The sequence below is a fragment of the Equus asinus genome, chromosome 23 (genome assembly GCF_041296235.1).
Source record: "Equus asinus isolate D_3611 breed Donkey chromosome 23, EquAss-T2T_v2, whole genome shotgun sequence".
Taxonomy (NCBI): Eukaryota; Metazoa; Chordata; class Mammalia; order Perissodactyla; family Equidae; genus Equus; species Equus asinus.
Genome location: NC_091812.1, coordinates 53,561,183 through 53,585,078, shown reverse-complemented (window position 1 = coordinate 53,585,078; position 23,896 = coordinate 53,561,183). Strand labels below are relative to the sequence as shown.

General features: G+C 44.0%; 1 protein-coding gene and 1 pseudogene across 5 annotated transcripts in view; both read right to left on the bottom strand.

Moving 5' to 3' along the window:
• Positions 1-7,036: 7,036 nt before the first annotated feature.
• Positions 7,037-8,387, bottom strand: LOC106824686 (A-kinase anchor protein 17A pseudogene; annotated as a pseudogene).
• A 5,852-nt stretch (positions 8,388-14,239) lies between these two features.
• LOC106824712 (S-methyl-5'-thioadenosine phosphorylase) overlaps positions 14,240-23,896 on the bottom strand; it is a 31,766-nt gene continuing 22,109 nt past the window's right edge. For all 5 annotated transcript variants that reach the window (XM_044756565.2, XM_044756564.2, XM_070496032.1 and 2 more), the window contains 3 exons: positions 20,496-20,735; positions 17,812-17,934; positions 14,240-15,185 (listed from right to left, as the gene is read on the bottom strand). In XM_044756565.2, the coding sequence (XP_044612500.1) occupies positions 15,147-15,185; positions 17,812-17,934; positions 20,496-20,735 (402 nt within the window). In that variant the 3' untranslated portion in view covers positions 14,240-15,146. The remainder of the gene's footprint in view (positions 15,186-17,811; positions 17,935-20,495; positions 20,736-23,896) is intronic.

Genomic DNA, 23,896 nt, shown 5'->3' with positions numbered 1-23,896 from the left:
ACCACTAGACCCCCAGGGCTGGCTTTTTGTCTGGTTTACAGATGAGGAAACAGGCACAGGAAGGTTATGTAATTACTCAGGGATACAGAGCTAATAAAAGTTGAAGAACAAGGATTCCAAGCCAGGTGGTTGATCTCCAGATCCAGTGCTTTTAGCCCCTGTGCTGCCAACTTCCCTCATAGATAAAGTGAACAAGATTAGATGAAGTTGCCAGAGAGAAGCAGCAAATTAATGAAATGAACGTGACGTTTTGGAAAGGAAGAGAGAGGAGAAGTGGTGGGAGTGGGAGTCTATCCTGCCCCCTCGTGTTAGGGGCTAAAAATCTTGTCTAAAATGGACGTGACCTGATGCAGCTGGATCAGCATAATGTTTAGGATTGTGGGGTAGCATCGAAATAGCAAAAACCTGTCTCTGGAGAGGGGAATGGGGTGAGAAGGGTCGAATTTCCATAGTATTCTGGTCACTATCATGTTCATGTATTATTTTCATAAAAAATTAAAATATTCTATTTATTTAGAAATAGCTTCAATCGTGTAAGTGCATCAAAACATGGAATTTAAAATCATCTTTACATCCCTCACACAGTTGTTAAACGTTTGCCTTATCAGGATCATTATTTTTAGCTTGAAGGCCTTTTCAAAGGAAAAGAAGCATGAATTTTCAAAATTTGTCCCTGGTAATATTGCAGGCATGGCGGAGAGAGGGTGCAGGACGATCAGAACAAACCGGATTTCAGCCCTGCTTCTGAGAGGCGGTTCTGACGAGAGAGGCAGGCGATTCTCTGAAGCCAGAGAGCAGGAGCCTTGATCTCTGGCCTGTGAAACACAACTCAGAGTGCGTGACCAGGCAGCAGGGCCTGGAGGAGTCCGGCATCCTCTCTGATGGCGCGCTTTGTTCCCACAGGGCTCGTCTCATCACTGTTGCATTTTTAGACTCAGTTATCATATTTTTCCATATTTTTGCTTCATAGAAGTGAGCACTTTTATGCTCCCTTTAAAATGGGAATCTCCTATTTGAATTGCCTAGTGAAGGCAATCAAAGCATTACTGCTGAAGGAACTCATATGGATGCGCTCTGTCTCCGTCCATCCTCTACGTATCTATCCTCTATGTATGTATGTATGTATCTATCTATCTATCTATCATCTATCTCCTTCCCTCCCTACCTATCTGAATTAGTCTGCTCATAATTCAGACCAATTCAGAATTAGTCTGTTAATTCTGCTGTAACAAACTATCATAGCCTGGGCAGCTTAAACAATAGACACATTTCCCACATTTCTGGAGCCTGGGAAGTGCAAGATCCAGACAGATGCAGTGCCTGGTGAGGTCTATTTTCCAGCTTGGTCAGCCTTCTGCCTTCCCATGATATGGAATGCCTTCCCCTCAGACATCTGACTCTCTGGCCTCCCTCTAGACTGTTCCAGTCCCACCTTCCCAGTGAGGCTTATCCTGTCTACTGCTTATCTTGACAGCCCTGCCTCTGTCTGCCCACAACCTCAATCCTCCATATGCTGCTTTATTGTCTACAGCATTTATTACTGGCTAACCTACCAGACAATGTACATACGTTTGTTGTTTCTTTTCTCCCCTCCCGCTAGAACATAGGCTCCACAGGGTCAGGAATTTTGCCTTTCTTAAGTCTAGTGGAGGCCCAGCAGAACTCTAGGTTCAGCTAGAACTGGGCGCCATTGTAACTCATGCGATCTGATATTTTAGCAGTTTAGATTAGAGTCAGGCTGGTTATTAAAGAAGATCTTTTGTGATATTTTTAAGCAGCATAAGAAATTCTAAGTAAACTTAAATTTTCAATAATTGCAGAGCAGGCATGAGCTCTTTCTTCCTTTGTTCCTCCAGATGCAAGAACCTGGGTGCAAATCCACCCTCCCCGGTGAAGTGGGAATGTGTGAGGACGACTGCCCGATGGGTAAATTAAATAAAAAGATGCACAAAAAAGACATTGAAACATTTTTCAAAACTAAAATCATAAAGTGTAGTTTCCTGTCACACATCAAGGATTATCTGGCCTCCAGTGAGTCAGAGCGGGGGAGACAAGAGAGCAGCACGGAGACAAGAGGCCAGGGTGAGTGACCCCATCGCTCCCTCCTCTGGACATTCCTTCCTCCTGGAGCGTCACCCTCACACTCAAACCCAGATTTCAGGAGTCAGCACGTGCAGTCATAAAGTGTGGCGGCTTCCACATCCCCGTTACCGGGACACGGAACATTTTGCATAGTTAGTTTTGGCTCAACACATCACCACTCGTATGTGTCCATTCTTCCTTTACAGCTGAGCAAAGAGGAAAGCCACACGAGCAGAGGCAGATAAACAAGAACAAGGTTTTGTATACATTAAAAACATACATGTAATCTGGCAAAGATAAGAGCCCATTGAGGAAATGGGTAGGGGCAGAGGAAGCCCCTCTAAAGAGCAGTGGGCATCCTGCCAGTTCCCAGCCTAGAGAAAACTGGCCCAGAGCTTGGGTCGGGGGTGGGGGGCAGATGATTTGACTGAGAGTAGAGGTTTCTCAATATAAACATCTGGTGCTGTCCCCATGACCCCACCTGCACTTTGCCCAGGGGGCTGCAGGTGTTCTCTGTGAGGGGACCATAAGTGCATCCAGTCATAGTAGGAACAGTGGCAACCCACATCAGCCCACCTGCGCTCTGGGTAGATGGGCTCCAAGCATTCAGATGGTAGACGGTGACACAGGGACCTCCCATCACAAGTGAGATGTTGTTACCCACGACTGTGGTTTGGCCAGGTGAGCCCCAGCTGTACTGATGCAAAGTGGGAATATCAGGTCCTCCAGTCATGGGAATGGTGTTGTCCCCCACTGTGTTCTGGACACGTGGGCCCCAGGTTCTTGGATTTAAGGTGTTGACAGTGGTGTCAGATGTGGAAGCTGGCAATGTCAAACCTGCAAAACCAGATGGCCTTACGCCGCCCGTGGGTGGCTGGGCTGCAGGAGAGGTTAGGCCCAAGCTTGTGCCGGGGCTACTAGTTCTCCCACCAGGACAGAGTTGTTAGGCTGCTGCCCATCACAGGACCCAAATTTGGGCCGAGAAGTGATTCCTGGGTCAAAGAGAAGGTTGGAAATTGCGGCCCGTCTGCTGACTGACTGTAGGTAAACGGCTGGAGACAGTGGCCGAGGCAACGCTGCCTCTGGGTGGCACATTCTCAGAACAAGGAGGCACCTTGTAAAATAGGAAGTGGTCCTCCCTGGAGACAGGAGGAGACGGGAAGATGATTGCCTGGGGAGGAGGCGAGGCATCCATAGCATCGGTGTCAAGCGCAGGCTTGAAGTTGGCAGAGCCTGCGGGAGACCTGAAAGTGACAGCCTGGGAAGGGGGAGTCGTGCCCATGTCAATGACACCAGGATCTAAAGTAGGGAGGTGCAACCTGCAGATGCCATGGCTGTGATGGTGGAGGGGACGGCCACCGAAGGGGTGGGCTGGCTGGTGAAAACAGGAGTATTGTAGGAAGGGACTGGAAGAAGGGTGTGTAAGAGAAAAGGAGGAGGAGAATCTACACACATGGGTGTCGGGGATTCTTTTTGGCAGGAGGGGAGCTGGAAGGAGAAGGTTGAGGTGCTGGGAGGTGTGAAGAGGTCAAAAAAGGAGATGTGGGAGCTATGACTCAATGAAAAGGGGTTCCATTCTCATGAAGTGGAATTCCCAAAATGGGACTGGCATTAAAAGGAAGAAGAGAATCCTGTCTCTTCTTGGACCTCCACCTCAGATTCCTTTGGGCAAGAAAGGTGGAGCTGACTGTATAGTGCTGGCTTCATAGCCTTGACCACCTGCTCAGGTGGAGAATGCAGGAGAGTAAATTTGCCCTGGAGGAGGGATCCTTATGCCTCTGGAGTGTCCAAACATCGTGGAATTCCATGAGGCGAGTATGGGCTTCTTTGGAGAGTCCCTCCAGCTCACCAGGGGGAGGATCCCCAGAGGGGAGCGCATGGCCTGCTGGATCAGATACTGCCTCTTGGGTGCAACATAAAAGCCAGCTGGTAAAGGCACAGGATGCAGGTGGAACTGCCTGTCACCAGCGCAGAGGGTGGGTGCTAGAGCAGCAAGGGGTTGGGGGGCCTGGCCATGCAGGGCAGCATCGCTGGCAGGGGAAGCCATTGGGCGAGGGCAAAGGAGAGGACAGTGACGGGGAAGGGGACGAAATTTAGGAAGGAAATTGCCCATTTAGAGCCTGTCGTGTGCCAAATGATCCCAGAGAATGGAGTCTGAAACTGGGGAGCGTCTCCTTAGCTTCCGGCTCCTCTCGAGGCCAAACCACACTGCTCTACTCAGCCTGACGCCTGTGACATCCCCTCGGAACAAGTCACAGAGAAGGGGAGCCAGGGGCTCGGGGCCGCCCAGCACCTGAGGAGATGGCGCCAAAGAGGCCCCAGTGCCACCCCAGCTGAACTTTCTAGCTCCTGGGTCTTGCTGCTGCAGGTGCAGGTGTTGGGCACCAAACGGGCCACCATGTGGGGACAGGTCAGGACTGGGAGGCCCCATCCACGGAGCACACCCCACCCAGGCACTGGCCCTGTAGGCCTCTGCATGCCTGGGTGTGTGTCACCAGCCCTTTCTGTGGGGTCCCAAGCCAGGAGCCACCCAGATCCTGCCAGCGGGTGACCTGCCTCCTCTGGGGACCTCACTAGCCAGGTGGAGGTTTCTGAGGAGGGCACACCAAGCCTGACCTGACTGGATGCTGCTCCCCACAACATTTTTTCCTGGTAGGTAGATGCTTTCTTCACTTCTTTTTAGAAATTTGGTAAAACAACATTTAAACCTTAGACCAGCCCAGATTTTCTCTTTGGTCTAGTTTGAAGGATCCAACTATGTAAAAATTCGTCAGAAAGATGTAAGTAGTCAAATCCCACCAGCACCTAACGCCTGTCCTGGTGGTCTAGTAGCTGGAGTTCCTCTCATGCCTGTGATCTGGGTTCAATTTCTGGCCAGAGACCCTCACCGCTGCGTGTTAGCTACCGTGTTGCAAAGCCCACAGTTTACCTTAGGGTTCATTCTCTGTGTTGTACATTCTATGGGTTGGGACAAATGTATAATGACATATATCCATCTTATAGCATGAGACAGAATATTTTCGCTGCCCTAAAAATTATCTCTGGGGGTTCACCCAGTGGCGCAGTGATCAAGTTCGCACGTTCTGCTTTGGTGGCCCGGGGTTCACTGGTTAGGATCCGGGGTGCAGACTGATACACCACTTGTCAAGCCATGCTGTGGCAGGCGTCCCACATAAAGTAGAGGAAGATGGGCATGGATGTTAGCTCACGGCCAGTCTTCCTCAGCATAAAGAGGAGGATTGGTGGCAGATGTTAGCTCAGGGCTAATCTTCCTCAAAATAAAAAAAAAAAAAGAACAAAAGAATCTGTGCTCTGCCTATTCCTCTCTCCCCATCCCCCACCCCTGGTAACGACTATTCTTTTATTGCTTCCATAGTTTTCCCTCTTCCAGAATGTCATATAGTTGGAATCATACAGTAGCCTTTTCAGTTTGGCTTCTTTCACTTAGCAATATGCGTTTAGGCTTCCTCCATTTTTATGGCTTTTTATTTCCATTCCTTTTTATGGCTCCATAGCTCACATCTCTTTAGTGCTGAATAGTATCCCATTGTCTGGATGTACTTTTGAACTTTTGAGACTGAGAATGCTTGAAATCATGATGTTTAATCCTTCCAGGAAATCCAAAACCCAATTAAAGGATGTATAGTTTTGCAAAGTGTGCTCACAACCTCACTAAATATTTCTCTAATTCCCACAAAAATCTTCAAAAGCTGGTGTCTTCTTTTGATTGAAGTTAAGAGACATTAACTTACCTAATGACGGTTACCTGGTCTTGATTAGAAACCAAGGGCCCCTCTCCCCCACTAGCCCACTGCACTGCAGCAGGGGGTTGGGACTAGAGTTTTCATATTTAGCTAATTAAAATACAGTATATTTTATCTGCCAGTCCTAATTGGAATAAAAGCCCTACACACCTAAAGATGGTGGCAGGAGAAATACCTTCATTTTTTCAAAAAACCTAATAGAAAGTCAATATTTACCACCACAGGCCAATGCCAATGCAAACTTTCCACCACTCTCCTACCCCACCCGCAATTCAGTGTAGTCTCTCATTTATTTTATTCTGATGAGAAGTTTTGAGCAGCAACTATATGTACCTCTGGAATAAAAAGAAGAGAACACAAACTGATGACTACTTAAACGCAGTTTGTTTGGAAGACTAATTCTTTCAAAGGTGAGAGTCAATAGCAGATGGGCGAAGAGTGGGAAACGCTGTGCGCTGGGATTTTGCCTGAAAGTGGTGGGAGGGGCAGAGTGGGGGCATCCGATGGGGCTCCAAGACCCCTCCTCTGCTCCAATATGAGCAGCTCTGCCCTGATCCATTTACAGAATAGGATTCAGCCTAAGATTGCATCTGAGGAAAATGGCCTCCTGCAAAAGTACCTCCTGAAACCACTGTTCTGCCTTAGAGACGTGCTGGCCAGTACAGCAGCCACCAGCCACACGTGGCTCCTGAGCACCCGAAATGGGGCTGCTCCAACTTGAGTTGTGCTGTAAATGTAAAATAAACATCAGATTTCAAAGACAGTACCAAAAATAGCATCTATATCTCAATAGATTTTATATTGATTATATGTTCAATAATATTTTGGACATATTAGTTAAATAAATATATTATTAAAATTAATTTGACCTGTTTATTTTTATTTTTTTAAATGTGACTACTAAAAAGTGTAAAATTACATGTATGGCTTGCATTGTATCTCTGCTGGATAGTGCTGATCCACCATGCCCTGAGATACATGAAAGAAACTCGAGGACTGGTGTGAACAGCGCATGACCACTCGCAGGTTTGTTTAGACTGTCCCTTAGTGTAAGCGCTTTCTAGCCAAGAGTAGTTTCTTGTTTATGTTACTGAGAGTCACTCTAAAATGATAAAAAATTGTTTTTGCACACTCTCCCTAAATTTTTTTTCTGGTATATAGTTCTTTCTTGGTATTAACACTTATTTCGTTCAATGATGGTTGTAACCAGTCAAAGAAAGGGGGGCTGTGACACTGGCCCCGAGTTTCAGAGAAATGCACAGGTCGAAGCCCAGAACAGGAAGCGGTTGCTTCCTGCTGAGTGTCAAGACCAGCCGCTCCCGGGGCCGGGTCCTCGGCTCTGCCCAGCAGCTCGGCAAACAGCTGATCTGCTGCAGGATCCTCTGAGCCAGCAGCAGCTTCCACTCTCCCAATTTTATTTTTTTCTTGTAGCTTTTTGGCTCCTCTGCTTGTAGCTCCTCGAGTTTTTTCTGATTCCAACAGAATTCACCATCCCTGTGTTTTCATTCCCTCCTGCAAAGCTTCTCCTTTCTTTTTCTTTTCTCTCTCCAATTCTTCTAGCATTTTCTGTTTCCCTTCCTCTGCTCTCTGCCTCTCCTCTGCCTCTTTCTCTCGGAGATTTTTTTCTTCTCTTCGCGGTGGTTTCTTCATTGAGGCATCACTTAGGTATGCAGTTGAGTCAACAGAAACATTGAAGTTGGAGGCCACAGCCTTGCCATCCTTGCCGTTGTACCTGAGCTTCATCCCACACAAGATGCTCATGACTTGGATAAAGCCCATGTACCTACGGTTCTGGACATATGCCTTCAGGGTCAAGTGTCCCCCAAACTTAATGTGTGGAAGTTCTGGCTTCTCATCTCCTCCCAACAGGGGTCCAGCATGGGGATGTCCACCTTCTGTATCTCCTTAAACTTCTCAAACACCTTGACCAGAATGTCCTCATTAGGCTTCTCTGAACCTGACTCCTTCAAGGTGACCCACGTGCAGGGCAGCCCCTCCAGGTGGAATCACGTCCTGGCCTCTCTCCCGGCAGCATTTCCTTCATATCCTTCTCATTATGGCAGGTGGGGAAATAGATTTTGAATTCCGCGGCCCGGCAACTTGAGGATGTTGTAGACACCGCAGAGCTGGATGGTCTTGCTGTGGAGGCAGGTCACGAAAGACTTGACTGGAGTCTTTTCTCCACCTCGCCCTTGAAGTGGATGAAGTCCACAGTGTTCTTGGAAATCTGGAGGGTGGAGAACTGATGATTGTGCACCGTGCCCTTCAGCCTTTCCATCGCCTCCCAGTTGGAGATGGACTTCCCAGCTACTTCAGCGGCAGGAGGGCCGGGCTCATGGTATCCTTGTGATGGGCTTGAGGTAGAGGCCCTACAGAAGGCAGAGCTCCACCGCCTTGGACACGTCGTGGACTATGGCAGCTGCTGCTATAGCTGGGGCATTGGGCCAGCAAGGGGCTGTGCCTGAATCCCAGGCCCCCACCACTCTGGCTGAGCTCGCCACCACCCCGATGACCCGGCAGGAGGCGCATCCCACCTGGCATTGCCACTGTCAGCTGGAGGTTCCCCTGAAGTGACCGGCACCACTGCGGCCTGCCCTGACAGTGCTGAGTACTGGAGATACAAAAGTGAGTAGGACACATTAATTTGTGCCTTTCAAGAGCTCAATCTAAAGAGAGACGAAGAATAAGTAACTAGGTACAAATATGCCCTCTTGGCTGCAGGGACCTTGACTGTCTTGTTCACAGTGCATCCACATTGTCTGGGCCATACTGCTGGATAAATATGTGATGAGTAAATAAACAGATGGATGGCTGCAGAGTACTAGGGAGCACAGAATGAAAGGGTGAGGGAAGGCTTTCTAGGGGGAATGCAGTCTCCAATGGATCAGAAGGAGGGAGCCAGGCAAAGCTGGCTGGAGACAGTATTCCGCAAGGAGGAAAAGGGCTAGGTTGGCTCAGGTTTACAGTAACTAATTATGCCTGGATTAAGAGTCAGGCAGAGGAGGTGATGAGAGAAGAGGCTGAATGTAAAGACAGTGTTCTGAGGAAGAGCCTCATGCACAAAGCTACTAAGATTCTATCCTAAAAATCAATGGAGAGTCATTTTTAAGCAGAGAAGCAACACTGTGATATTTGTGACGTAGAAGGATGAATCTGAGAGCATATGGAGGTCTGGTTGGTTATAGAGTGGCTAATACTGGAGACAAGAAGACCAGGTAGAGAGTTGGTGAATAATTCAGGCAGGGGAAGATGGGAGTCTGAACTAAGGCAGTGATACTAGGAAGCCAAGAGTTGGGAGACAAAATTAGGAGATATCTAAGGGGTAGATTTGACAGGACTTGAGGACAAATTGACTGTGGGGGTTGAGAGAGGAGGAGCAGAGGGTAATTGCCAGGTTGCTGTCTCAGACAACTGGGTAGGTGGTGGAGCCATTCATCAAGATAGGGAACACAGGAAAAAGTGGTCTAGGGATGGGGCAATCATGCTGGAGAATAATGCATTTACCTTTCAAGTCTGAGGTGTCTGCTGAGCATCCAGTCAGAGATATTAACAGGCAATTGGATGTACGGAACTAGAGCTCAGGAAAACCATTTGCAAAAGAGAAGTAGATTTGAGGGCAACAAGATGTATGTGATAATGGAAGCCACTTTAACCTGGAGATGGCTATATTCATATGTACTTGGGAAGCACTTGGGAAGAAGTTATTTTATTTAACTTTATTTTTTTCAATTTTTTAAATAGAAGTCATAATGATTTATAGCATTCTGTAACTTCAGGTGTACATTATTACTTATCAGTTTCTCTATAGACTGCATTGAGCTCACCACCAATAGTCTAATTTTTATGCATCACCATATATATGTGCCTCTTTTGCCCACCTCCCAACCCCCTTCCCCACTGGCAACCACTAATCTGTTCTCTTCATCCATTTGTTTAGCTCCTACATATGAGTGAAATCATGCGGGTTTTGGCTTATTTTGCTTAACATAATACTCAAGGTCTACCCGTGTTGTTGGAAATGGGACCATTTTGTCTTTTTTTAATGGCTGAGTAGTATTCCATTGTACATATATACCACATCTTCTTTATCCATTCATCAGGTAATGAGCACTTGGATTGCTTCCACGACTTGGCAATTGTGAATAATGCTGTGATGAACATAGGAGTGCGTAAGTCTCTTCGTACTGTTGATTTCATGAAATTTGGGTAAATACCCAGTAGCGTGATAGCTGGATCATATGGTATTTCTATTTGTAATTTTTTGAGAAATGTCCATACTGTATTCCATAGTGGCTGCACCAGTTTGCATTCCCAACAGCAGTGTAGGAGAGTTCTCTTTTCCCCACATCCTCCCCCTCATTTCTTATTTTGTCTTGTTAACAATAGCCATTCTAACCGGTATGAGGTGATATCTCACTGTAGCTTCGATTTGCATTTCCTAATAATTAGTTACATTGAACATCTTTTCATGTGCCTGTTGGCCATCTACAAATCTTCTCTGGAAAAATGTGTGTCCATATGCTTTGCCCATTTTTTGATGGGGTTGTCTGTTTTTTTGTTGTTGAGTTGTATACGTTCTTTATATATTTTGGAAATTAACCCTTTGTCAGATGTATGATTTGCAAATATTTTCTCCCAGTTGGTGGGTTATCTTTTCATTTGTTCATGATTTTCTTTGTCTTGCAGGAGCTTTTTAGTCTGATGTAGTCCCATTAATTTTTTCTTTTGTTTCCCTTGCCTGAGTAGACATGGTATTCAGAGATGCTGCTAAGACCAATGTCAAAGAGGGTACTGCCTATATTTTCTTCTATTAGTTTAATGGCTTCAGGTCTTACATTCAAGTCTTTAATCCATTTTGAGTTAATTTTTGTGTATGGGATAAGATAATGATCTCCTTTCATTCTTCTGCATGTGGCTGTCCAGTTTTCCCAATACCATTTATTGAAGATACTTTGCTTTTTCCATTGTATGTTCTTGGCTCCTTTGTTGATTAGCTGTCCAGAGATGAGTGGGTTTAGTTCTAGGCTTTCAGTTCTGTTCCATTGATCTATGTGTCTGTTTTTGTGCTAGTACCATGCTGTTTTGATTACTATAGCTGTGTAGCATATTTTGAAGTCAGGGCTTGCCTCCAGCTTTGTTCTTTTTTCTCGGAATTGCTTTGGCTATTCGGGGTCTTCTGTTCCATGTAAATTTTAGTATTCTTCGTTCTATTTCTATGAAGAATGTCACTGGGATTCTGATTGAGATTGCATTGAATCTCTAGATTGTTTTAGGTAATATGGACATTCTAACTATGTTTATTCTTCCAATCCATGAACATGGACTATCTTTCCATTTCTGTATGTCTTCTTCGATTTCTTTCAATAATCTCTTACAATTTTCAGTGTATAAGTGTTTCATCTCCTTGGTTAAATTTATTCCTAGGTATTTCATTCTTTTTGTTGTGATTGTAAATGGGATTGTATTCTTGACTTCTCTTTCTGCTAGTTCACTACTAGTGTTTAGAAACGCAAGTGATTTTTGTAGATTTTGTAGATTTTCTACCCTGAAACTTTGCTGTAGTTGTTGATGATTTCTAATAGCTTTGTGGTGGATTCTTTAGGGTATTCTCTATATAGATTCATGCTATCCTGGAGGGAGCATATTGTTGGGTCTTGTTTTTTAATCCCTCCAGCCACTCTGTGTATTTGATTGGCGAATTCTATCCATTTACATTTAGAGTGATTATTGATATATGAGGGCTTAATACTGCCATTTTGTCTCTTTTTTTCCAGGTCTTCTGTGTTTCCATGTTTTTCCCCCCTTGTATTTCTGACTGCCATTACAGTTTGGTGGTTTTCTGTGATGGTTTTTTTCTTTATGATTTGTAGTTCTGCTCTGATTTTTTGTTTAGTGGTTACCATGAGGTTTGCCTAAAAGATCTCATAGATGAGATAGTCCATTTTCAGATAGCCTCTTATCTCCACTAGCCTAAGCAGCTTTCATCGCTTTCCTCTTCCCTCTCTGAGTTATTGTTGTCACAAATTATTCTTTTGTGTGTTGCGAATTTGCAACTAAACTGAAGTGATTATAATTACTTTTTATGCTTTACTTCCCTTTAGCTTTTACATTTGCTTGCTAACCCATCCTGATAGAGACATGAAATTTTCTGATTTTTCCTATTTATCTCCTTGTTCATAGCTTTGTAAACCTTTGCCTTGCTGTTACAGGTGGGAGGGCTTCATTCATCATTTCTTGTAAGGGAGGTCTAGTGGCAATGACCTCCCTCAGCTTTGTTTATCTGAGAAAGCTTTTATTTCTCCATCATATCTGAAGGAATGCATTCACTGGATAGAGTATTCCTGGCTGAAAGCTTCTGTCTTTCAGAATTTTGAATATATCATTCCACTCTCTCCTAGCCTGTAAGGTTTCTGCTGAGAAATTCACTAAAAGCCTGATAGGGGTTCCTTTGTAGGTTATTTTCTTCTGTCTTGCTGCCAGTAATATTTCTTCTTTGTCATTGACTTTTGCCAGTTTTAGTATTACATGCCTTGGAGAAGATCTATTAACATTGATCTAATTAGGAGTTCTATTGGCTTCATGCACTTGTAAGTCCAGTTACTTGCCCAGGTTTGGCAAGTTCTCATCTGTTATTTCTTTGAAGAAGTTCTCTGCTCCTTTTTCCCTCCCTTCTCCCTCTGAAATACTTATGATCCTTATCTTGCTTTTCTTAATTGAGTCAGATATTTCTCAAAGAATTTCTTCATTTTCTGTTCAATCTTAGTTCTCTTTCCTCCTCTACCTGAAGCTTTTTCCTGTCTTCTATATCATCAGCTCTATTCTTTATGTTTTCTAGATTATTTCTTATCTCAATTGTTTTCTTCATATCCAGAACTTGTTTGGTTTTCTTTTAGTTTCACTCTCTTTAATGAAGTATTACTTCTGCTCATTAGTTTTATTCCTGAGCTCATTGAACTTTCTGAGTTTTCTTGTAACTCATTGAATTTCTTTATGACAACTGTTTTGAATTCTCTATCACTTAGATTGTAAACTTCTCTGACTTCAGGATTGGTTTCTAGAGATTTGTCACTTTCTTTCTGCTCTGAAGTATTATTGTAGCTCCTCATGACGTTCAATGAATTCATCCTTTGCGAGTGCACCTGTGGTATTATCTGGTCACAAATTCCACCTGCCACCACTGCAGGGGAGCAAGACCTGTGTTTTCTGATTCCACTCCATCTGCTGGAAGTCGAGCTGGTAGGGCTGCTCCACGTTTGTACAGGCTGGCCACAGATGTTCTGTAGGCTGAGCTCACCTGGGCCAGTCCTCTATGCTGAGTAGGTGGGTCACAAACCGGGGGCAGGTCACTCTTGTGCAGGCAGGGCTGCTGTGCTCAGCTGGGGATGGGCTGAGCTGCTGTGCTAGGCAGGAGAGGTGCCTACTCAGAGGCTGAGCCACTACTCAGTGGGTCTCACAGCCTGCTGTGCTCCGAGGGTAGGATGCCTTCTCATATGCACTGCACTCAGCAGGCAGGTGCCTTTGTGGGGGCTCAGCTGCCACTGGGTGGGCCCTGCGGTCTGCTGTGCTCCATGGGTGGGGTGCTTTCTCACTTGCACTGTGCTCAGTGGGCAGGCGCCTGTGTGGCAGCTGGGCCGCCACTTGGTTGGTCCCACGGGCTGCTGTGCTCCATGGGCTGGGCACCTTCTGAGTGGGTGGAGTGACTTCTCACCTGCACTGTGCTCAAGGGGCGAGTGCCTGCATGGGGGCTGAGCTGCCACCACTTGGTGTAGAGGCTTCCCACTGGCGGGGCTACCACGGCATGATGGGCACTCCTGCGGGCCTGGCTACAACTCTGAAAGCATTTGCATGGCCCTGGCTGCCCTTGCCTCCCCTTACAGTCATGATGGCCATAGTGTGAGCATCCACAACCTGGCTTGCTGATACCGGGGCGGGAGAGGGGTGCACTCACCTAGTTCCACTGCCTCCCAGGGATCCAGTCCACCCACCTTCAGATGCACAGCTGCGTGGATCTCTCGGACGTCCTATTGTGCTGTGTAGGGAATCCTCTGCTGGTTAATGAACGCCCATTTAGTTGTAACTTAGAGGGGAGAAAGGGAACAAGTCACACTGCCACGATGCTGACATCACCTCTCAAAAAGTCAAATATTAATTTAAGAAATATCTGGCACACTATATGTATATACATAGTTCCTTAAATAGTGTACCTTTAAGACTCAGTATTAAACACCCAGCTTTTCTCAAGTTGTTGCAAACTCAAATATCATTCTGACTATATAATCATTAGCGATCTTCTTTTGTAACAAAATAAGTTGGAACTCAAACAGAACTCCTCTTAGTATTACCATCTTAAATTTGGCTTCATTATCAGAAACAGTGTGTTTTCAAGACCTGGATCTTTCTAAGTCCATTTTTATTTTTAAAAAAACTTTATTTGATTATATTCATTGTATAAAAATGTGAAGAGACAGAAAAATATAAATAAAATTGAAATTTCCCAGTATCCCTCTCCCACATACAGTAACAAAAGATTACATATATCTTTCCAATCTTTTGGTACATTTAGGTACAGAATTTTAAAATAAAATCAGTAAAGTGCTTATATATGTTTTTTCATTTCATATTATAGAGTCACCACTTCTTTAGAACATCAAATATTATGTGAAAACATGACCTCTAGTTGGCTATTTCACAATCTAGTGTTAAATTATAATTTACCTCCAATTTTTGGATTTTCAGATTGTTTTGAATATTTGTTATTATAACTAACACTCTATTGGACATACTTCTTTATACCTAATTCTTTGTATGTATCTCCAATAATGTTTTAAAGATAAATTCCTAGGAGTAACCAGCACAAAGGGTGTATTTTTTTTAGCCTTTTGATACATTTTACCAAAGTGCCCTCCAAAAAGATTGTATCAATTTACAGTCACACCAATAAATGACCTAAGAGTCCCATTTCTTCTTCTTATTCCTTGCCAACATAGGAAATTAGATGCCACCTCCCACCATTTATTGTTACAAATTTAATGGGGGAGGGTGAATGATATCTTCTTGTCTTTTTTCTAAAGTGTAAGAATTTTCCAGACACTTGCTGGTCATCTGCTTTCCTTCTGTTTTCTGAAGCAGTCCATGTCTGATAAAAGCCATCTCTGACTCGTGCAATGTCTTCTATGTTCCTCCTTAGCGTGCAAGGGCATTAAAGCTGCATGTCTTTTCCATGTTTTTTAAAGTTAGGCAGGAATTCCATAAATGTGTAGAATGAGAAAGTCTTCTTCTCTTCTGGGCAGCCACACTGTTTTAATGTTTTGGTAATAAAACAGAAAACCGGGCCATATCCTGAAAGGAAGAAAGCAGGCACAGATTACAATCAGCCAAGCACTTACCACAGGCAGTGGGTTTACAGATGTGTGAGCATGATAATCACCTGGAGTGCTTGTTAAAAACCAGATTTTTATTTTATGGAGTGAGGTCTCAGGGGACATACACTTTTAACACACTCTCCAGAATATTCTCACATTCACCAAAGTTTGAAAATCACTAACCAGATGTGGGACATCCGGCGTCGCTCCGAACTCTTGGTCCCTCACTCTCCTTTCCTGTCAAGTGACGTCCATCACACTTATCTAAGAGGACTGTTGTGATTCTCACTTATCTCCATCCCCTTTCACATCCACCAGGACACATTTTATATGCCAACCCTCGGCCTGGATTATCGTTTATGCAACCCCCATCTTTCACCTTATCCTGCTGAAAAAAAGTCCACTGAAATTTTAATATGTAGTATGTCCAAAAAGAGTAGGGTCTTCTTCATCACTGCAAGTCTCATGTGTCTTTGCAAACCACAGCTGGACTTACAGTGGGTGCTCACTAAGCGTTTCTGGAATGAATTAGTGAGTGAATGAATGATATACATTTCAGTGCTGGGAGGACTGGAAACACGACCCCAGAATAAGGGATTAGGTGTTCCTTCACGCTATAGAATGGAGGCCACGATTCTCAACTGTGTCTAGAGCAGCAGTTCTTCATTTTCTCTCTTTAGGTCATACATCCCACTTGGAGAATCTGATGAAAGCTACACATACTAACACTTTCTAAAAACGCAGACATCCAAAACCACACAGTTTTACACACACTTTCAGAAGCTTCCTAGAAGGAAAAGAGAACACTCATTTCTACCTTCCAAGCATTTTTACTTAAAAATGAAGCTGAAGTAATAAATTTATTGCTTGAGAAATTATCTTCAAGTTCAAGACTCTAGGGTCAAAAAGGGGTTAGTCAGGAAACTTAAATGAAGGAAAAAAAGCCCCCACCACATCTTGCAGGTAACATTAGCCCCAGGAACACAAAGTATGAATCACACTTCCCGCCAATCTATAGTGTGCTCATGTAGACAAGCTGAAGTCAGGCTGCTCTATTGCATTTTATGCATCTGAATGGAACTGTTGCTAGTTCAAACTGACATTCTCCAATTCTTAGAATTTATATTCTGTTTCCCTTTTCTTCATAATTCTAAGGGCTTCCTGCACTTCAGTTATGATGGCACATGTCTTGGGAGGAAGGAGCTGTCATTTATTCATTAATGAACATTTATCTCCTCGGTATACAGGCTGAAACCAAAAGTCGTGTTTCCTGCTCCTTAGGGACTTGAAGTCTACTAGGGAAGACAGATTACAAATTCCAGTATCCCTGACTTTGCAGTCCTAAAGGCTGAGAGGCACCCTAGTTACACTGGTGCGCGTGAGCCTGCCTGTACCAGCTTGCAAGAAGTGACTGTGTGTATCACTTCCCAGCTTATCAGGGGCTTCATGCTGATAGTTTGAAATCAGCTGTGCTGGAGAATTTATACCATGTAAATCAGGAAACACTATAAATCATGGCGCCTCCACGCCCATCAGCTGTCAATCATTTCCTACCCTATCATGTCATCACACTAAAACTGTCACTCTCAGTGCAGGGCTCCTCAGTGGTAATTCAGCAGTGTAGGAAGAGCTTACATCAACCTTTCAAGTCCTCTCTCAACTACTGCCATGAGACCCAAGAGCACAGGCGTGTTCTAGGAGACCTCAGGATATGCTGGCTACCCTCTCTGGATACCAGGTCAATGTGATATCTGACCAATGTGAGGCAACTCCTTATCTAATGTGGTTGATCAGAGAGTTATAAAATGTCCAAATAAAAATCATGCATCTCTGAGCTTGGCAGTTGATTTAAATTATAGTCTGGGAATTAATACAGTCATGCTTCACTTAACCATGGGGCTATGTTCTGAGAACTGTGGTGTTAGTGATTTCGTTGTGTGAACAACCTACAGTGCACTTACACAAACCTAGATAGTACAGCCTACCACACACCCAGGCTATATGGTACTAATCTTATGGGACTGTGGTCACATATGCAGTCCATTGTTGATCAAAATGTCATTATGCAGCACACGACTACACTGGAGCTGAAAAGCTACCAATATGCAACCATCTGACGTTCATCATGAATTACTGTCTTCATGTGATGCAACATTAACCGTAAGCAGACAGTCCCCAGCACCATTTTGGTATTGCTATGTCAGTGTCTCAGCTTTAAAGGCTGCCGACACTTTGCATGGATCTGCCAAAGAGAAAACAGCTTTGTCAGCAATGTAAGGTTCGGGCAGAGCAGGCACTATGAATCTTCGGAAGACTTAGAGACACACTGCAGAATGGGACAGTGTCAACAACCTGGCAGACTAGATAAGAAACCTCTCCCCACCTCACCTTCGAATGGTCTTGCATTATGAGGCAGAATATATGACTACTCAGTTTCACAAATGGTTAGGATGGTATACTATAAATGACATGAAAATTTGTAGAAAACCTCTAGGCTAGTAGAAAATACATGAGGAGAGGGACCAAGGTTGAAATGCAAATAAGAGGAAAAGGCAGCTGAGGGCCTATGGATCGTCTGCTTGCAGATGACTGAGGATACTTACCTTCAGAGTACGAAGAGTCTCTGACCATTCCATGGACCCTATCTGGGGTATGGTAGTGAGGAGTAAACTTGTGGCTTTATTGGCATTTTCTTTCAGGGTCTTTAAAATCCGGTCCACTGAAACCTAGAGAAACAATGGCACACGATGTTGCCAGAAATTAAAAATTCCACTGCTGTTCATGGAATGTTTTCCTGAGCTCCTACCTGACCTGCGTGGTCAGTTTACCCCAGTTTCAATCTGGAGCCCTGCAACCTGGGCATTTATCAAGATGGTCTTTGGTCCCAGTGGGGAGGTCTTGAAGTAACTCAATGATATTTCTAAAAAGCACCGCTGGTTTTCAATATGGTGTCTGAGGAACTCCCTCAGATGTATAATGTGCGAGCATGCTCTGGAAAGCTGTGTCTATTCTCTCCATGTCCAGAGAATGAATTCCAGTCTTAAAACTGTTGCCAAACTGGATAACCAGTCAGAAGATCAGCACATTTCCCTTTAGAGAAGTCTTCCAATAAAGAAAGATGATGGAATCAATGGATCATCATTTTTCACGTTACAGCTCCCAATGAATCAATGAATGGATGGCTAAGATCACAAAACAAAAATAACTAAAACCAAATGAACAACTCATTTTAATGTGCTTCCTGATGGAAAAACAAATCACTACATATGACACCTGAGTGTGATCAAACCTGTAGATCCAGCTGCCAATTTACAGAAAACAACAGACGACAGAACAACCTACTAACCTACCCTACGGAGACGATTTCAGCAGTTTAGACTGTGGGAAACTCTACGGGACAAAAAACCTGATTTCTTTTTGGATAACATCATTTATGATATTTGCGATAACTAGAAACTTGAACTTTGGCTATATTAAGGAATTATTGCTGGAATGTGATAACTATAATGCAGTTATGTTAGATATCTCCTGACATGTTAATGGATAAAATTATGGATGAGAGCGTAGATGAAATACAATTGACTGTAAGTTGATGTGATAATGGTTGACGCTGGATTCTGGATTCATGGTAGTTCATACTATTGCCTACTTTGTACATGACTAAAATTGCCTCACAAGGAAAAGCTGGAACAAGTTGTGATTATAAAATGGACAATGAGAGGTATAGAACTTGTCACACTTCACTATGCTTAGAAAACCTCTAAGATTCAGGGTCACCATGAATGTACTTTTCTCTCTATTTCCTGGAGTATAAGGTCCAGACACTTCTCACAAACACCAAAATGTGTTTAGAAAAAAATGATGAGCACCATAGCAGAGGGAAGGGCCCACTACTGTGGGAACACAAAGCAGTGACAACTTGGGTGCCTGCCAGCTACAGGTAAACACATGTCTTAAGTGGAGTCATTGAATGCAGTCATAAAGCATCCAAGACATCTACCCTACATTTACTCTTTTCCTGTGACTGATATTTCATAAAGAATCGGACCTCTCTTTCCTCTTCTTTGTTCCTGCTCTTGGGCTCCACCCAAAACGCCCTTTCTACTAACCTCCTCACATTCAAATCTAATCTAATCTAATCAAAAGGTTCAGCTCAAATCTCAAAAGTTTCCTTCTTCACAAACTTGTTTTTGGTCTCCCCACCCCCAACTCCATCCTAGCTCCCATCAGAGGACCACCCTCCTAGGAGCCAGCACTATTCCAGTTGCTCAGCATATATCATTTGGTTTAACTCTCCTAGTTACCCTGCAAGGTCAGAATTGCAACTAAACAACTCACACCCGTCACCCCCAAGCCCCGGCTCCATCCTAGAGAAGAGTAATGTGGTAAATAATGGGCCCAGTGTCCCAGGTAAATGGAACAACGGCAACATGAAGATGGGTTTAGGCAACACAAAAACCTTCCCCCCACGCCAGGCTGCACATCTGGTTTGAAGCACAGTGACACACATGGCTGGCTGAGATGATGCCATCTTGGACTCTGCCTTCCTTGTGGCATTTAACAGTATTTGCCTTCACGCCTTTCCACTTACACAGGGTTCAGTTTCTCTGCTTTTAACTGAAGTAGCTCTAACTGTATGCTTTCCAAACTCCCTGTGGCCAACTAAAGGGAAGCACTGTTAGCTCTGCAGAGGAGGAGACAAACGTCACCAGGCTGAGCAGAAAGCCAAGGCAGGAAGCAATCTCCTCTCACACTGGCTTGCATAACCTTTCCCCCGCCCCTCCCCAAAACCAAAGCATTAGCCCCTTAGGGACTTGTCTGTTTGCTGTCGTGTTCCTACACCAAGGATGGTATCCAGTCAGGGTAAGTTAAACAGACAGGTATGAATACAGAGTCCTCTTACCAGGAAGACGTAATAGGTTTCTCCCTTTGAAAACAAACATAATAAACAGCAGCACAGCATAAGGAAATTATCACCAAAAGACCCTTTATCCTTAAAATAAGGCCCAAGTCTCAATATGATCCCCAACATGCCTACAATGTACTGTTCACTGTTGGCCCTTGGATAACAGTGTCTTTTTCTTCCCCATGAAGATCTTTGTTCTTAACTTCCAGTGGGAACTACAGAAAGTATGTGGCAATGTATGAAAAGCTGACTTTACAACCTGGTAGAAGGACACTTTCTGGAACTAGTGCGAGAGAGACAAATAGTTAAGACACTCTCTTAATGGCTCTCATGGCACCTGGAAACCCAGGCCATACTCGTCCAGAAGAGAATTCCACCTACCTCTTCCTCATTCTCCTTCCAGCAATCATAATCTGTTGCCAAGGCGATGCTGGCATAGCAAATTCCAGCCTCCTTAGCAAGGACCGCCTCTGGAACTGTGGTCATGTTGATAACATCCGCCCCCCAGGTGCGGAACATGAAGCTTTCTGCCCGGGAGCTAAAACGAGGTCCCTCAATTGTGACCATTGTCCCTTTTGAGTGGCACCGGAGTCCTAGCTTCTTAGCATTCTCTAAGAGGACCTAGAAAAGAAACAACCACAAACTCAAAACGTACAAATACAAGTAGAGCTTAGTATTTTATTTTTTCCCTGATGTCTAACAAGTTAATTCTTAATTAAAGTCTTTTATGGTAAATGCCTAGGAGCCGCAGGTCCTCAGAGAGAACCTGGGAAATCACAGAAGGGTGCTTCCTAGACGCTCAGCCACTTACCTAACCCTGTTCCCCAGCCCCTCGCAGACAGCTCACAGCTACAAGAGCAAACAGCAAGCTTTTTCTATCCACCAGGCATTTGTAGACATACTGGAATCTCAGTGACCTCTTAACAGCTTGAAGAGACTCAGCTGGGCTGTGAACGTGAACTTGGATCTGAGCTCTTCACCTCCAAGGCTGAGCTCAGGGGCCGCTGCTCACCCACATCTCAGAGAGACGCGCTGAGAACTGCTTGCCAGCACCTGAGAAATTACGCTCATTGCCCTTACAAAATCTGAAGACTTTTGTAAAAGCATTTCTTTGGTTAGAAAGTGATTTCTTCATAATCTCCTTTGTCTGCTGCCTCTCCAGGGACGTATGGTCAAAACAGAACGAGGCCGCACTGATTTTTTTCTTTCCAGGGATAAACTTACCTTGGCATCCCTTTAGTGGCAAGGCCACACAGGGGCTTTAGAAAAATTATTTAAAAGTTTGATCACTTTTTCCAGTGTCTGATTAATATTGCACGTCTAACTTTCGGGTTATTAATTTCATTTTTTCTTAGCCTGTGCTTCAACACTCTTCTTTAATTAAAAAAAATTAGTCTTTTAAACTTAACTGTTAACCTACTCAAGCACTGATGAAAATTCACTTAACCTTTGTATGACTTAGTTTTCTCATCTGTAAAAGGGGACTGATAATGTATAACTCAGAGATATTGTGAAAATTAAATAAGCTAAGGAAGATACAGTACAGAACCGTGTCGGGCACAGCGTCAACACTATGTAAATGCTAAACTGGTCTCCTAACGATTAACACCGGCAGCTTCTAAAATGTTTACCAAATAACTGGCAAAGGTTCCTGGGATACTACACATATAAAAAGGAGTGACTCAAAGTCAATCGAAGGCTGCAATCTAGGCCAAAGTCTCGCCTGCACATGTCTGAACCACATAAGCGAATTAACCTAGTTCCTTAAAAATAACTCATTCTGTGCCATGGCATTGGGAGAAAGAATTTTAACAAGTGTCTTGGCAACTCCAAATTTAGAACCAAGACAAGTCACAGACAATGAACAGCTGATGCTACATCAGGCTGATTTATCCTACAGATGCTGAAAATAAGATTATGCTTAGTCACAACTTCTCCCAAAGAGCACAGGTCATGCATTCAAGGGCCTAAACCACTCCTTCCTTCCCTGACCCCCGCCATTTTTTTTTCAAAATTAAGATACAACCAGCTCAGCCCTGAATGTTTTAAAGACACTAGATGTCTTTAAAAATCCCGAATAACGAAGCTGCATGTCTTGGCCACACTTCCGAGTGCTTCCAGAGATGTGTGAGGGAAGATCCCAACTACCGCGTGCCACTGGCCTGCGGCACCTAAGTCCGCCTATCAGCCTGGGAGGTGGGTACCATGATGGGGAGGAGGAGCAGGTGGAGGCTGTGGATGTGGACCAGCCACAGACAGACCCTGGGGCGGTGCCACCTGAACCAGTACCTTGCACCCCTATGAGAACCGCTAATGCCATCCCAAGGGACCAGAAATACAAACCACAGGCTGAGACATCTCTGGGTCTGAGGCTAAGATGCTTTCACTTCCATGTCTTGAGTAATCATAATGGAACTTTTGAATGTATTGCCATCATCACAAATGCATATTAGCAATATTATATCACCAGGCTAAATATACTTAATGTACCAGAATTTTCAGACTTTGTTTCAGATGCTCTCCTAAAGTGACTAGAAGTGACACTGCTCTGGGAATAGGTAACACTTGCACAGTGCCCAAAACATAAACAGTACAAAAGGATATTATTCTGTGACAAGTATTTCTTTCACCTGTGTCCTGGCAACCCCGTTCACCTCTCCAAGGGAAACCACTGTTACCAGTTTTTTGGTCAACTTTCCAGAAAGACGTATTTACATGCAAATATGTCCATATTAATCTCTTTATATATACACATATTTAACACAAATGGTAGGTACGGTACAACCGCTGTGCATCTTGCTTGCCACCTGACAATTCAACTGACAGTCCTTCCTCATGAGTACATGAAGGATCACGTGAATGGTGACAGAGAAAGTGGGTTGCACCACCTACTCTTCACGTTTTTGGACAATATTTAAAAATCTCTTTTACAGTACAGAAGAATAAAGGAATATTCTAGAGGCTTACTTTTCATATTTTCTTAAACCTCCTTCCCCAGCACTCTTTAGTTTTTACATGGGGGTCCTTGGCTTGGCTAGACTAATAATAGCTGAATTCATTCGGTCTCAAGGGAGGTCAAACTGTACTACTGGAATTCACATTTACATAGGCTCAGCATACAGCACAAGCACTCCCTCCGCCACCTCTACTCCTAGTGACATAGATCACTATTTTCTGCCTGAGACCAGATCTCAGATCTCATATTAACATGCATTTTCTCTCCCTAGTCCATTTCTTACCAAGCTGCCCCCATTTTGAAATGGACGAGAATTTTATATCCATCTAATTTCCCCTGGAGAGCAGATTTATTACGTGGACAGATCAGTGTTTCAGGGGGAAGGCCAGCAGGACATCCTGATGCGTTCTGCTGATAACCACCCAGAAACACATACATCTAAATACATACATTCACACAAACTGAACCTGCCATTTTTTTTCAAACAAGTAAAACATTTACTTTCACAGAAGTTAGAGAAGGTACACACAGTGGTCTATCTGAAACGGCCCCACAACCCCTGGCTTTGGATTCCAGATTTTTGTTGGAGACCAGAGTGAGGTGCCCTGCTGTGAACTAGAAGGAAACCAGTGGCACAGGATTACGCAGGCTAAACAGAAAAGCTAAACTAAACCTACTTTCCATAGGCAGGTGATAAGATTATCTGAATGATGAACATGTTTAGGTATTTATATTCTCTAAGCTAATTTATAAAGCAGATTTGACCAGGCAGTTTTCCTCTGACAATACTTCTGATCTGTTGGGTCCCACCTGACTGATAATCTGG